The sequence below is a fragment of the Armigeres subalbatus genome, chromosome 3 (assembly GCF_024139115.2).
Source record: "Armigeres subalbatus isolate Guangzhou_Male chromosome 3, GZ_Asu_2, whole genome shotgun sequence".
NCBI lineage: Eukaryota > Metazoa > Arthropoda > Insecta > Diptera > Culicidae > Armigeres > Armigeres subalbatus.
The window spans coordinates 393,789,660-393,805,277 of NC_085141.1; the positions used below are offsets into that span (position 1 = coordinate 393,789,660).

At 44.9% G+C, this 15,618-nt stretch overlaps 1 protein-coding gene across 2 annotated transcripts; it reads left to right on the forward strand.

Moving 5' to 3' along the window:
- The first annotated feature begins 195 nt into the window (after positions 1 to 195).
- On the forward strand, positions 196 to 15,385 carry LOC134226825 (F-box and leucine-rich repeat protein 13-like). Of its 2 annotated transcripts, none has more exons than XM_062707847.1 (4): positions 196 to 449; positions 522 to 2,030; positions 14,891 to 15,097; positions 15,185 to 15,385. In XM_062707847.1, exons 1-4 carry the CDS (start codon positions 351 to 353, stop codon positions 15,269 to 15,271), a joined length of 1,902 nt encoding a protein of 633 aa, XP_062563831.1. In that variant the 5' UTR covers positions 196 to 350; the 3' UTR covers positions 15,272 to 15,385. The 2 variants fall into 2 exon arrangements, with proteins under 2 accessions (XP_062563831.1, XP_062563832.1); XM_062707848.1 differs by having other exon boundaries at positions 197 to 449; positions 15,174 to 15,378.
- The last annotated feature ends 233 nt before the right edge of the window (positions 15,386 to 15,618 follow it).

Here is a 15,618-nt window from a genome sequence, read left to right on the forward strand (position 1 = left end):
ATGCAGTGAAAGAGTAGCACAGTGCGACCATAATGCAACAATGTACCTATTTTTGGCGCAAAACTCACATGACTAACTATACTGCATAAAACAACAACAGCCATCGACGTTCTCTCCTCTAATTTGGCACGCAAAACACAAACAAAGACCCGTGTCACAATCTTCGTGGAACTCACTTCCCTGCGATCGGTTGGTTAACCGAATTCCATCGTATTTTTTTAAACTTTCGACTATGTTTTCTCTCTCGGTTATATCACTCTGCTTTTCGCTACCATCAAATCAAGTTCAGTATCCTTCCTACAGCAGTGCTTGCTTCAATCCATAGAAGTCATAACATCCAGAACGGAAAAATGATGGACTTCTTCATAGCCAGTAATCACAATGAGAAAGCCTCGAAACCAGAAAATCCAGAACCAGCACAGACAGGTTTCAACGAACTACCCATGGAGGTAAGTCTTTCCAAACCTACCTTCTACCAAATCAAAAATGCCATATTTCATGTACTCTTCGCCAACTTTCAGCTGCTACTCAAGATCATGAAAATGATCTCCTTGGATGACCGCATCGCCGCTGGGGTAACCTGCCGTCGATGGTTGGAGGCTTCCCATTACTACACTCCATTCAACGAGAAACTCATTTATCGTTTTTCCAACATTCACTTCTCCGATTATGAACCTCCCATACAACATTTCCTAAACGGATTCAGAATCTTCCCACGGATTGAGGCCACATCGGTGACTTTCATTGGCAACAGTGACTTCTGGCCCGACTTTGGCGAATTTATTCTGGAGCTGACGCTGAAGAACTGCTTGATTCGTGACATAGAACTTGTTTGGGTTCTCCAACATGTACCAAACCTTCGAAAGCTGAAAATCGAGTCCTGTGACGAACTGTTCAGAATGTGGCAGTTCGACAAAAAGTTCCGCTGCTGTGAATCGAGCTTCGTTTTGGAAAATCTCTACGATGTGTCCCTTGCGAACAACGACTTCATGGATGAAATGCACTTCAACTGGATCATGACAATCGCACCCAACATCACCCAGTTGGACATATCCAATTGTTTTAAAATGGTTACTGCTCAAAGGCGCGTGGCAATGGTTGATCATGTGATGCGTTTTATCAACAAAAGTCGTTTCCAACTGGAAGCGTTGAAATTCAGCGGAACGCTCTCCATCGATGACATCTGCCTCAGCACCTTAGCCATGCTGGAAGGGCTACGCCTAGAAAGTCTCAGCTTGACGTTTTGCGATAAGATTCCACCGGCAATCATCGACCTTCTAAGACGACAACCTGACCTGAAGATCAACCAAGCTCTACAGTTCAAATTCACCAGCAAGAAAACTGTCAAAACCATGAAAACCCCCGGCTTCATTAGCTTCCTCACTAGCCAACCGGACCTCGTCCACCTGGACCTTTCACAATCTCTGGGTGTCACGGACGAAATCATGGAACTGATCACCAGCTATCTACCTAAATTGAAGACGCTGAAGCTACGCCGCTGCATTTTGATCACCGACGAAGGCATTATGGACATTGTCAAGCTGGAACACCTGGAAGTGCTAGACCTTTCCAACTGTGAAAAGATCTCCGATCGTGCCATGTTCCACGGAGTGATCGGGCGTAAGATAAAAAACCTGAAAGAGCTATACCTCTGTGAACTGCCCAGTCTCAGCGATTACTCGCTGATCCAGGTGACGTTGAACTTCGAACTGATTGAAATCCTGGACCTCAGCAGTTCTCCGAATGCGGCCACGGATGCCACCTTGCAGTACATCAACTTCTATCTGGTGCACCTCAGACAGCTGATCCTGTACTGCTGCACCAAGGTGACGGACGCCGGATTCACGGGAATCGATTTACCGTACAAGCCGTTGGAAATTTGGGACATATCCGAGTCGTTTTCAATCGATAGATTGTTTAAACTGCGAGTGCTGAATCTTAGCGGCTGTTACAGGATAACGGATGTGTTGCTGCAGAAGGGACTTATGTTTGGTGAACTGAAGGAGCTGCACCTGGCGAGATGTTCATTGGTAAGTAGCAGGGACGTTCAGGTTAAATCATTCCAAGCAGAGCATAAAATATTCGCCCTCACGAAGCAACTTCAGGCCGAGGTTTAACAATCGTCGCTTGAGTATTAGAAGCATAAAGACAAGATAAATACATACAGGTGTTGCCGTATGCAAATTTCATTATTCAGCCATCTTGGATTTTTGTACGGAACACCCACCGAGTTTTGCACTGAAATAGTAGTTTGTGCAACAAGTTGCAAATAGATTATTTTTTCAGCACGAGTTGTACCTTTATACTACGTGTGCTGAAAAAATCGAGTTTTGCAACGAGTTGCACACGCTTTTTCTTGCAATGACGAAAAATGGACAAATTAAATAAATCTTTACCAAAATTGTACAGTCTAATTTACTCCACATGATCATTCTTGCCAATAAATTATGTTGTTGCAGAGAACAATCAGATTCCATGTTACCGTGCCACATTGCATAGTTCGATAAGCCGTGAAGCGATAGATGTACTTGCCTTTGGAAATTTTTGATGTCATGTCCATCAAACTATTTCATGTATTACGCGACGCAGAGAATACACTATTTGAACACTTACCCAAGCTCATTCAGCAAAATGTAGTCATGTAACTACTTTTCCGATGTTGGTTTTTCATTATAGCATCCAAATGAGTGGAATTTTCAAAACGACTTATCTGCTTTTGTATTATTTAGAATCTGATAGCACTCCCACGCAAACCAACACCACCAATACTACCGTCATACGCATATTTGTCCCATGTTTGCTGAGATTTCCTATATACATGGGACAGTTATGCGTAGAACGGCAGAATAGGTAGGTGAAGGTTTCCGCTACCTGTTGATGGTGTTGGTTTGCGTGGGAGAGCTATCAGATTCGTCAAATCGTCGTTTAAATCTTTGTTTACAAAAGCAGACAAGTCGTTTTGTCATTTGTCTTGAATTGGTCAACAGGATAATTCTGTTTTCTTATTTCATCATTTGATTAAAAGAAGGCAGATTTCATTTGAAAACATTGACTGATTTTGAAACAGGAACCAAACCCACTATTTCGCCAAAACGTCTATTTCTAAAGAAGGAAAAACAACCACCGATGTCTGATTCCGGACAAACATATATTTTTGAAGACGGGGTCACATTCACCATTCAGACGGAAACACATAAATCATTGCTTTTCACTGGGCCAACCATGATTTCGATGAATAGTTGAGTTGATCGATAACTAAACAATACCACTCACCCACACCCTCCCCTTTTCCATACTTAATCCACTATCGTCGTCTCCTAATATGAAGAATGTGTGTTCCAAATTTGGCTGAAATCGGTTAAGGGGAGATCAGAAGTTACACTGAGGTGATTGAGAGCTGAACAATGCCAGTCCCTCCACAACCTCCTCCTTTTCTAAATATCATCCCTAACCCCTATCTACGTCTTCTTAAGAAAAAGAATGGGTGTTCCAAATTTGGTTGAAATCGGGCAAGACCATAGGGGGTTGGGAGTTACACTGAATTGCTCGTTTTATAAAGACAACTTCTTCCCCTTACCCTCCTTCTTCTACCAATGACCATTACACCCCCTTTGTTATCTTCTCCTTAGGATAGAGAATTTGTGTACCAAATTTGATTGAAATCGGTACAGGTGTTCAGAAGTTACACTGAATTGCTCGTTTCCTGAACAATATCTCTCCCTCCAGACCCCTCCCCTCTTTTCCAAATTTCATTTCCCATATGATCGGCTCCTCATAGTGAATATGTGTACAAAATTTGGTTACAATCGGTCCTGGGGGTAGGGAGTTACACTGAATTGTTGGTTTTCCAAAGACATACATACTAGCATATACATACAACATATACATACTAGCCATGCATAAATCCTAGTAACCAAATCGTTTTAACTAGATCGACGGAGAAAGGAATAAGCGACGGCTGCCCAAAAAGATGTTCTTCTCATTTATGTTCTCTATACAAGCTTCCATATTGGCGATCATCTTTTGCAGATTTCGTGGTAGCGTTTTCGCCGAACCTTTGTAAAATTAAAAATATAGTGCGATAAAAACCATTTTAATCATTTTAATAACAACTATCAGCTTACCGGTGCTTATCTAGAATTATAAGTTGTCTTATCCTGCTTTAATGATTCCAGTCGAATTCCGATTCGTATGGGTTTAAAGTTTTATTTTTATGACTTGATAGGAGCGAAAGTAAACAAACTCAAACAATTAAAAAAAATAGTTTGAATCAACCTAATGTTTTAGTTATTTCATCTCCAATAAAATTATTATGTTGATTCAACCCGTTTCTTCGTTTATATCAACCTCAAATTTAAGTTTGTTTTTATTTGTGTACAAGAAAAAGTTATCACCAGGTTATTGGTAAAAACAACCTATTTTTTAGCCAAAACCAACTAAAATATCAGCTTCAAATAAACATAATCAAAGGTTTATTTGAATTAAAATGTTAGTTTGAAACAATCGAAGAAGGATATTTATTTTGAACAAAAGATTATGTTTTAAACAACCAATTTTGACGTGATAGCAAACAAAATTTTAGTTTGTAATTCAACCATCAAGTTGGTTGTTTTAAACTAGGGTGATTATTCTCCGTGAAGCCTTTTGCTTATCATGGCGCCTTCTACGCCACCCCCCAATGGCCGTTCAGTTTTCCGCGATTCTGCAACTGGTGGTGAATAGCGGAACTATGTGTGGTGTGGCTGCATCCTTTCCAGTGGGTGATGGGTGGTTGTGATGCTTAGCACATATTCAAATTTCTTCTCGGTTTTGTTTAACATATATTTATTACACGGAATAAAAACGCGTAAATCTCACACATCTCGAAACGACAGACACACCACTGGTTACAATAGAGAATGTGTGTACCAAATTTGGTTCAAATCGGTCAAGGGGTTCATGATTTAATCTGAATTGCCCGTTTTCTGAACAATACCCCTCCCTCCAGAACCCTCCCTCTTTCCCAAATTACCCTCCCATATGATCGTCTCCTCATAGTGAATATGTGTACAAAATTTGGTTGAAATCGGTCCTGGGAGTTGAAAGTTACACAGTATTGCTTGTTTTCTAAACAAAACCCCTCCCCCTTTTCCAAATGACCATCCCATTCCCTTTGTTAACTTCTCCTGGGTATAGAGAATGTTTGTACCAAATTTGATTGAAATATTTGATATAGAAGAAGAAGATTGTGAAACATAATAAATTCTCAGTGATATTTATTCGGAAATTCACAGTGCAAAGCCAAATATTAAAACATATGTTTAGAAGTGAGGTGACAAAGAAGGCCGATAAGCTGCACAAAAAACAATATTTTAGCAAAAACCATCCTTAAATATATGATAAAGTACTTTGCGTTGACAGTACGAGCCATTTTCAGGAATTGCTTAAAAAATCTTTAATTTTTGGACAGAATAATTTTTCCAAGAATGTTCGGCTTGAAATTCAGCATTCACGAAACTGAAATTTTATCATATCTATGTTGTCGAATCGTTTACCTTTTTCATAAAAGTAACGAGCAAGTATAAACCAAAAGTTTTCTAAGGAATCAGGGCTCGGAGAACAGGCTAATCCCTTGAACTATCCAAATATTTATCTAAAACCCTTTTTTCAGTCAATTCAAAGTTGTGATCTTTTGCATTATCAAACAGGAAAGTTAGTTATAGGCCCATGAAAGACTAACCGTGTTTGATTAAGCTTATCTCTAGCATTTAGATATAATCTTCCGACTAAATCCTTGTTTATTAAATTATTTGGTGCTAGGGTAACCGCACCCTTAGTGGAGGTAGAAACAATAATGAAGGTAGTGAGTTTTGAAAGAGATTGTTCATAGTTACATATATAAATAACAATGAATTCCTTTGATGCGTCGTTATTAAACTAACTTATCCTGACATTTTAATTGAAAAACTAGTGAAAACAATCATTTTCCCTAATAAAATTGACTTTTTTGTTCATATAGTGGAACAACTGTACTGCCGCTAACCGCAAGTCGAGTACATCTGTATATGGGGCTCCATATATAGATGTGCTAGACGTGCGGTTAGCGGCAGTGTACCAATAGTGGCGAGTCTCAAATCAATGGATAGCAACACTACGGGAACCAAATTTTTGTTTTTTGTTTTTTTTGTCTTTATTATCGAGACTTTCATCCTGAGGCTGGCTCGTCTCGAAACCAAAGTTAATTTTTACCACCACTTAAGGAACAGTGTACCCATTAGTGGTGCAACAATTTTTTTATAGTTCCTGATGTCAAGGACAAGCCAGCTGCGACACAACAAAGCTAAAATAATAAAAATGGCAGTAGTGCGATGTTTCAGTATTAAGTGGTGTGCCCTTAAAATCGCCAGGATTCCGGGAGACTGGTCTCTAAATAGGCGTAAGGCAAGGCAATTTCGTTTTCGATTTTTTAATAATATTTTCTTAGGTGCCACAATCACACAGGGTACCCTGCATCAGATGGAGTAATGCACACATATAAGTATAGCATCTACACCTTAGGGTCTGTCTCATTTGGAGAATTAAACTTAAAAGTGACACTTCGAAAATTAGAAAATCACCCAGGCCTAAGAATGGTTGGTGCTATCCAACAATTCCAATAAGACATCGATGCTAAATGATTCGATATATGTCAGTAGTATGCACTCTTCCAGAGACCAGGTTTTCGCCATATGCCAGGCACAGAGAAACAGACGTCTCACCTAGAACAAAATGCAATCAAAATCATCGCCACGGAAACGTTGTCGCTTAATTCTAAAATCCCTGTGTGTGGCCAAGCGGCAACTAGATGGCGGTCAAACAAAAGCAAAATCGATGGAATCGCCATTGGTGTCCGGTCGACCACCTACAAAAAAATAAATATCCACTGTGGATAATCGGACGACTGCGGATGGCCGGGCACGTAGCCAGAATGTCGGACAGTCTCCCGATGAAAACGGTTCTCGACAACGACATCTGACAGCAATTTGCTGAAGCTTCACACGCTTGCAAAGCTTTTTATGTTGGATGTATGACAAGCTGCAGGCAATTAGGCGACTGGAAATATTTCAACTAACGGCTACATTGGTGCATACCTTATAGAATAATAGCGTGCGGTATTGCGTTTCATTATACCTGCGTGGGAATGTTCAAATCGCACTACAATCTGAAAAGACAATCATGGGAGCCTTGCCGAAATTAATTATTGGTACTTATTCGATGGACACCCAGCTTGGTAACTACGGTTAAAATCTACGTAGAATCAAAAAGACGATCTACGGATCCCAGTTGCTCTCAAAACCAATGAATGTAACGGATCAAACCACATCCATCCAAAGTATCGATGAGCTCAACTTAGACGTCGCTTTAGACGAGCCGGTTAACAGATCTAGAATCGATGAAGAGACCTCCTTCTGAGCAGTCCTAGTAGATGAGATCAATAGTTCCATCGGTCACATTCCGGAAAAGTTTGTTGTTGGGTTCTGATCGTTCGCCGTCAAAGAAATCACGAATCAACGCCTCAACTCCTTCTCCCACTACCAATACTGTCCCAGCTCTCATTCAGCTTCCGGTGTTGGCCGAAAGAATCCATGTTCGACCATTCGAACCCAACCCTCTCAACGCAGTCGAGTCCCTCCTGCCAGTGACCAACAGCCGTCCCGGTCCTGCGTCTATGTTGGGATATGAGGTCTTTCGATTGCCGTCTCCAGGCAAGTACAATAAGCGTTCAATCGTTACCCTACCTGATAGTGTCCAGGGGCCCTCCTTAGCCGTGCGGTAAGACGCGCGGCTACAAAGCAAGACCATGCTGAGTGTGGCTGGGTTCGATTCCCGGTGCCGGTGTAGGCAATTTTCGGATTGAAAATTGTCTCGACTTCCCTGGGCATAAAAGTATCATCGTGTTAGCCTCATGATATACGAATGCAAAAATGGTAACTTGGCTTAGAAACCTCGCAGTTAATAACTGTGGAAGTGCTTAATGAACACTAAGCTGCGAGGCGGCTCTGTCCCAGTGTGGGGATGTAATGCCAATAAGAAGAAGAAGAAGACCTGATAGTGTTCCGATTTCAAGGGCTTCATCGTCCAAATATTCGAGTTCCGACGTCAACATATACTACCAAAATGTTGAGGGGTGAATAGTCTTATAGAAGACTACCATCTAGCCTAGCCGCTCTGGACGACTGCTACGACATCATCGTTCTTTTTGAGACATGGCTGGATTATAGAACGCGAGGTATTCCGATGTGACCGCAACTCAAACATCAGCGCGAAAACTATTCCCGAGTAGCACAATTTAGGCCGATTTGGTTGCAACAACTCATATATGACTGGATTTGGTCGTACATACGTGACAGCAACTCGTTTATGGAAAATGTGCTGCTTGGGTAGGAGAGGGAGTGCTTGTCGCTGTTAGTACGAGACAAAAGCGAAAGCCATCGGGGATGACGCTTGGAATTCCGCCCCTCGAGCAGGTTTGGGTATCCGTTGCGCTTAAAAACCGATCAAAATGGACGGAGCTCCCCTGTCCAGGGTCATCACGGAAGTGATGACAGTCACAAGGAGATCGGAGGCCAGAAAATGGAGGTGATTACAGACGAGAAGTCCGTGCTGGCCCTCTGCAACATGGTTGTAGAGGCAAAGCAGGAGTGGAAGTCCTTTCTGCATGCAAGTAAGGAGGCGGAACGAATGGCGGCAGAGTTGGCAGTGAGCCAAGCGGTGGATGCCTGGAAGGAAGCCGATTCGAAGATTCGAGTCCTTACTGAAGAAAAGCAGCTGGCAGAAAGCCAAATTGCAAAACTCCACAGACGCATGGCTGTCATTGGAGCAACTCCAAAGCTAAGTAAGGTCAGTATGGCAACAGAACTGAAGGGAGCTAGAAGACTACTAAGATCCGAAGGAAGAAGGTTGAGCAGGTTGCCGACCCTAAGGAACGACGGAAACCAGTCCCTCCTTCTACGAGGACTACCGAAGTTCGCTGGGAGAAAGGCCTGCCCTGGAAGGAAGTTGTGAACCCCGAAAGGGCGAAGAAGGAGCGAAAAGCGGCAGAGGAGGCGAAGGCGCCATTGGCTAAGAAGGAAAATGCCCGTAGGGGAAAAGGCACACCATCCAATGGTCATGGCAGGAAGGACAGAGGCGAAGTAATTATCGTCGAGGCTGATGGTAAGAGCTATGCTGACGTTCCGAAGGCTTTGCGGGGCGATAAAAAGAATCCGTAGAACATCGTAGAACGCAAAAGGGCGAGATGATCCTCGTCTTGAAGCGGGATGCTGCGCGGAAGGATTCCGCGTATAAAAATTTGGCAGAAGAGGTGCTGGGTGATGCGGTTCAAGCACTGCTACAACAGTCGGTGCACGAGAATAAAAATGATGTTGCCTTGCTGTCCGACCCGTAGCGCATCCCTGCTAAACATAGCAGTTGGGTTACTGATAAGTCCGGAATAGTGACTATCTGGACTTGCGGGAGGTACCCCATCCAATGTCATCTCCTGATGATGAGGGTTTCGTTATAGCAAAGGTAATCGGAGTTTACTTTTGTAGCTGTTACTATCCTCCTAGATGGAGCATAGAGTAGTATACTAGGGTGTTAGATAATCTTGTAGCGAGACTAACTGGTCTTAAACCATTACTTGTAGCAGGTGACTTCAACGCCTGGGCAGTGAATTGGGCCTCTCGGGTCACTAACGCTAGAGGTCATATCCTGCTAGAGTCTCTAGCGATACTGAACGTAGTCCTGCTGAACGAGGGCCAACCGTCTACGTTCAGAGGACCAAATGGCGAGTAATGTATCGATATGATCTTCTACAGCGCAGGATGGACGGTGGAGTCTTTTTTTTTTCTTCCTAAACAATGGAGGGGGAATCTGCTCAACAGACATCCTGTGTTGACCAGGAAGTGCGGGGTTAGGGATCACCGAGGGAGGCAGGACTACATCCCCGACCCGCTAAACCGTTTCCATTGCCGCCAAGCCCATAGTCCCTTCGGTACAACCAGAAAGTAATGCTTCAAAGGGGGGCCAGTGCACAACGCACTCTCGAGGTTAGCTGCGTGTCCTTGCAGCACCGAACATCGTAACTCGCTTTTTAAGAAGAACACCATGGTATCGTGCCAGCACGTTGCCGGCTTTCCAGGTGGCCTTACCACGCCCTATGTCCTCGGAAGGTGGGAAGGGACGACTTCGCGCCTGCTTCCCTCTGCACGACTGGTATCAAGAATGATGATGCCGCGTGCACCCCAAATTGACCTTTCTGCGATAGGGCATATTCGCCAGCACACAGAGGGACTTGCCGGCGCGGTGCCTACGCCTGCCCCAGCCTTGACGAGGACCCCTTTCCGTCCTCGGGCTCGGAACCCGTCCGGTTGACCGACGCCGCGAAAGCGACCTTACCATGTTGTTCTTGGCGCGGCCACTTGTTCGATAAAAGGATCGAGTTCGACCACAGAGCATGACCACCGGTATGTGTAGCTCCGAGACGATTTGGGCGATAGCCGATAAAACGGCGTTCCAGCCAACTTCATCTTTACACATCCTCCGAACTAGGTTGTCCGGGGTAGTGTCCAGACCACATGTGGCAAGCTTGTGGTCACGCATTGCGCGAAAACGTGAGCACACGAACAACACGTGTTCCGCCGTTTCCTCTAAACCTGCGCACACCAAACACTCGGGCGAGGCCGAGCAAGCCAGCTGCGTTACCTTCACTGTGATTTTGCAGCACGCTTAAACGCCGGGCACATCGAACATGGGGTGCTTGCTGTTCACAGCTTTGCTGGAACAAATCAAACAATTGGGAGGGGTCGTGCAGCATTGTGCCTTATGTCCCTCCAATCCGCAGCGTCGGCAGAGATTGCTTCTGTCAGGGCCTTTGCAGTCCCATTGCTTGTGGCCCGGTTCCAAGCACTTGAAGCAAACTTCGGGTTGCTCGTATATGCCCACAGGGCATACCGACCATCCCACCTTGACGCTTCCTAACTTGACTACCTTGGAGGCGTCCGCTGCAGATAGCCGAACCAATGCTACCTGCGTCCCTGCCGGACCTTTCCGTAGCCGAACGGCTGCGGTGGGCGTCTCCACTTCACACTGTCGCCGCAGTGCCGTGACGAGCTCTTCGACTTCGGTGATCTCGTTTAGGTCTTTAACCCTTAGATTCACCTCCGTAGTGAGTGCCCTCACCTTGACCGTCTCGCCTAGAACTTCCTCCGCCAACTTCTTGTAGGCGGCGCCCTTTTGCGAGACGCCTCGCTTCAGCTCGAGGATCATCTCACCCATCCGGGTACGTCTTATTCGACGTACGTCAGCGCCGAGTTCACCGAGCTTGACGTCACTCCTCATCGCCTTCAAAACGTCCGAGTACTTAGCCTCGTCCGCCGTGATGACTAGGGCATCGCCCCTGGAGCGATTGGCGCCTACCCTAGACTTCTTGCTACCCTCATTCGCCTGGGCCTTCTTTTCGGCCCTTCTCGTCTTCTGTTTCCTCTTGTTCTTGACCAGGGTCCAGGAGGCGTCATCCCCCTCTATTTCTCTGGTCTGGTGCGGCTGAGAACTTTCAGCCTGCCGTAACCCCTTACCACCGTCTTTCCTGAGTGGACGGACCTTTCCAGGTCCTTCCTCCCCCGGTTTTGGAGGTACCTGGCCGGGGCTCAGCTTCCCAGCCCCACTACCCTTGTTCGGGGTAGTAACCCTCCGCGTTTTGGAGCGGCCCCCAGGGAGCTCATACCCTAAAGACTGTCACCCCCGTTTTTGTGTCTGCTCCGTTGGAGCAGTCACCCCCGATGTGCCCGCGAATACTTGAGCCTCAGTCTGGTTAGACTTTGGCACCACCGTCTTCACTGGCACGCCCTCGGTCGATTCGACCTTGCTCGAGTCCGCGAGTCCTTGGGCCTTAGTCTGGGTAGACCTCGACTCCACGGATTTCACGGGTTTACCCTTGGCCGTCCCGACCGCCCTCTCCAGCTTGGCGTCCAACACCGACTTTTGAAGTTTCAGCAAGCTCCTCTTGAGGTCCTTATTGATAGTATGCTTCGATGACGCAAAGTCGATGATGGTGTCTAGCTGTTCCGTCGCCACCTCGAAGCCCGAAAGCCCATCGTGTATGCGGTTCATCGCCCCCACAAGCCATGGGCCGTCCATAACCTCTACCGGCGTAGCTGAGGAGAAGGTTAAGTGACCCACGCTGGCGCTGCGCACCGAGCTGCCGACTATTGCCTCTGGCCTCCTAGGCGGAGACCTGAGCAACCCACCTCTTGCGAAGGGGTTGTCGCCTACACTACTGCCACTAATTGAAGAATTGACTTGGTTTTCCATTTTGGTCCCACGAGTTGCTCGGGAAAAGAAGTCCACCACGCCAGAGCCCAGCATGACGCGGTAAGGGACAATTACTGTGGAGGGTGCTCAGGTACCCCACAGGCTCCGTTAGAGGCCTAGCTCATTATTTCACCCCCCCTGGCCATGCATCCCCTCGGCACGGGTCGCTTAACGCCTTGGGATTAGGGGTTAGGGACGATGGTCCCTTTGGTCGCACCCCCTCACTCTAGCTGATGTCAGAAGGACAACAGTGCCCAGGCTGCACTACCAGCTAAGTACAAAACCCTTAGCTGGCGGTCGATTGTCATCGGAAGACCCGTGGAAGCGTGATATTGGAACTTGTGAGGACCAGAGCTGTGTAGGTCGCTCCTTCCCAGATGTCAACTCACCATTTCGCAGCCCGAGTGAGTAACAGAGTGAATGAATGAATAAGAGCGAGTGATTGAGTAAATAAGAATGATCTTGTGAGCAAAAGTGAGTGAGCGAGCAAGAGTGAGTGAGTAAGTAAAAAGTGAATGGTGAGCGAGTTAGAGTAAGTAAGTGGTAAGAATGAGCGTATGAGTAAGAGTGAAAGGGTGAATGAGTAAGTAAGAGTGAGTGAGTGAATAAGAGAGAGTGAGGGATTAAGAGAAGTACTGCAATTTATCAATTTCAATGAGAGATGTCACGCGGTGTTTACATATCTGCCCCTCTCATTCTCTATAGAAACGCGAAAAATGAAGGCATGCTACAAAAATCTCTCCAATTTTTATTCCGTGACAGGAAATGAAAGTTTGCAATATCTGCTTTTTTATTGTGTTTATTGCTGTTTTAAACTCGTTGGTTTCAAGGAATATGATTAATTTATCGTCCAGTTATTGTTCTCTGCATATATCTTTTAAAATAATTTTGACATTTTAATTTAAAACAAAATATAACATCCTTTCATGACTGCTTTTCATGCAAAATTGATCAAAAAACCCACAATTCTTTCATTTGGTCGTTAGAAATATAAAAAAACGCTTTATTCTCTGTCTTATGACGATCACGACCTTTTGCAGTACTGATTATAGAGTAAGTGAGTCAGTAGGAGTATCTGTGAGTGTGAAAAATGATACTGGAAAGCTACAGAATCGAAATATTACTGGGGTACTGGCCTTTCGGGGTAATGGATTTCTGGATAGTGTGCCATTCGGGGTAATGGTTTTCGAGGTACTGTCCCATTCAGGGTAGTGGCCTTCGGGGTAATGGCATTCGGAGTACTGGCATTCGGGGTACTGGGGTGGAGTCACACTCAGACAGACATCATCTAAATTCGTCGTGGTCGGTTAATTGGGGTTAAAAGGGGCCCTCCTTAGCCGTGCGGTAGGATGCGCGGCTACAAAGCAAGACCATGCTGAGGAGGGCTGGGTTCGATTCCCGGTGCCGGTCTTGACAATTTTCGGATTGGAAATTGTCTCGACTTCCCTGGGCATAAAAGAATCATCGTGTTAGCCTCATGATATACAAATGCAAAAATGGTACCATGACTTAGAAACCACGCAGTTATTGACTGCGGAAGTGCTTAATGAACACTAAGCTGCGAGGCGGGAATGTCCCAGTTAAGGATGTAATGCCAATGAAGAAGAAGGTTAATTGGTATATAACACTATGGGTTACCGGACCTACTATCACAATATCGTCTTTGAAGTGAATAAATAGCCTTTCCGTTACACCTTGGTGTACGAGAAAGCCAAAACCTTATCCGTTCCTAATCAACACGAAATTGTACCTACTTTATATGCCCCTTACAAACCTAAATACAGTGAACTACAAAAGCTGTTTTCTCCTGTTTGGTTCCCGTGACAGGGGGTTGAAAATGACCAATTTTTCCGTTACGTAATTAATGGATCTTCCCTAGGCAATGTCTCCACACAGCTCCTAGTTTCTGTTATGTACGTGGAGGCGCATGGTTCATCGTAGGGTTGATGATGGTTTGTTTTTGAGGGATATTAACTCAGGCGGTCATTCATCCCTAGAATCGTAGGGTAGTCTCTCGAAGATGTCCAGCCCCGTAAATCGTCAGATTCATTCATTTATTGCTTACATCTAAACACATAACACTGAAACAACAATTTGACGCCACAATACACGGATCGAGACCACATCTCTCCCATCTATCGAATGGGCCCTACGCTTGCCAAGTCGTTCTGTCCCTGGTCAGATGATTCATATAAAAATGGAAAATTTTAGTTTTTCAAATCCTCCTGTCTAGGTACATATAATGTCTATTTTAACAACAATGAATATGAAGAAATACCGAGAAGTCGTTTTGACTCGTGACTACATTTCTCATTAGCTAGCAGTGTTGGAAAAAGGTATAAATCTCACAATTCAGGCAGTCTTCACATAGAACGTTTGCATGTGTGAACAATTTGCGCCTTGATTGAATGTGGTACTCCAAATGGGTTTTGGGCAAAACGATGAGATTCTGCAAGGAATGCTCAAGCGCGACATGTTTCGTGCAACAGAATCGACTATTTCAGATAGAATATATAAATATGTTGTACCACTACTCACTTCTTTTGTTCACTTCTCACTACTGCCTACATATCCACAGATCACGGAGGAAGGCATAGCCGAAATGGTACTCAACAACAAATCCATCGAGTATCTGGACCTGAGCGAATGTCCCAACATCAACGATCGCTGCATCGAGCTGATCACCGCCAACCTGAAGCGCCTGAAAACGCTCAAAGTCAACAAGTGTCCGCTACTGACGGATGACTGTCTGTGCATCATAAGCCTCAACTGCCACTATCTGAAGGTATCAAACAATACTCTTCTCCGTCTACCGTGTTGTGTGTGTGATCCTGTAAGGTAAAATTTTAACCGTTTTCAAGTTCTTTTACAGCACGTTTCAATGAACGGTTGCTTCAAGCTCAGCAGAGTCGAAGAACGGCTATCCCGGATACCGACAATGAAAGTGGTGAACAGCTAGTACAACTGCAAGTAGATCAACATTGTAAACTATCGATTACCCATGCTTGTTAGATATAGTAAAAGAATAAAAGCACGCTTCTAAATTTAACCCACAAGTGTAGTAGGTAATTGTGTTTTCAATTTCACAGATGCAATGACGATGGTGGCGTTTGTCTAGCCAACCGCAACCAATGAAGATCAAGATCGAACCCTTGTTTTGTTTTCAATCACATCACATTTACATCGATCGTTGACTCGATCGTCAGTAAACAACTCGAACTACCATATGTCGGAACTTTTACCGTCCAACCAAGAGCGCAAACTCGGGAACATCCTCTTTTGAAAACATGGCTTTCTTGCAACGGG

Excerpts from the sequence above, each read along its gene's own strand:
- LOC134226825 (XM_062707847.1), top strand. The coding sequence starts at position 351 with ATGATGGACTTCTTCATAGCCAGTAATCACAATGAGAAAGCCTCGAAA. Across the intron at positions 450-521 it reads TCAACGAACTACCCATGGAG|CTGCTACTCAAGATCATGAA; the intron begins GTAAGTCTTTCC and ends GCCAACTTTCAG. Across the intron at positions 2,031-14,890 it reads ACCTGGCGAGATGTTCATTG|ATCACGGAGGAAGGCATAGC; the intron begins GTAAGTAGCAGG and ends ACATATCCACAG.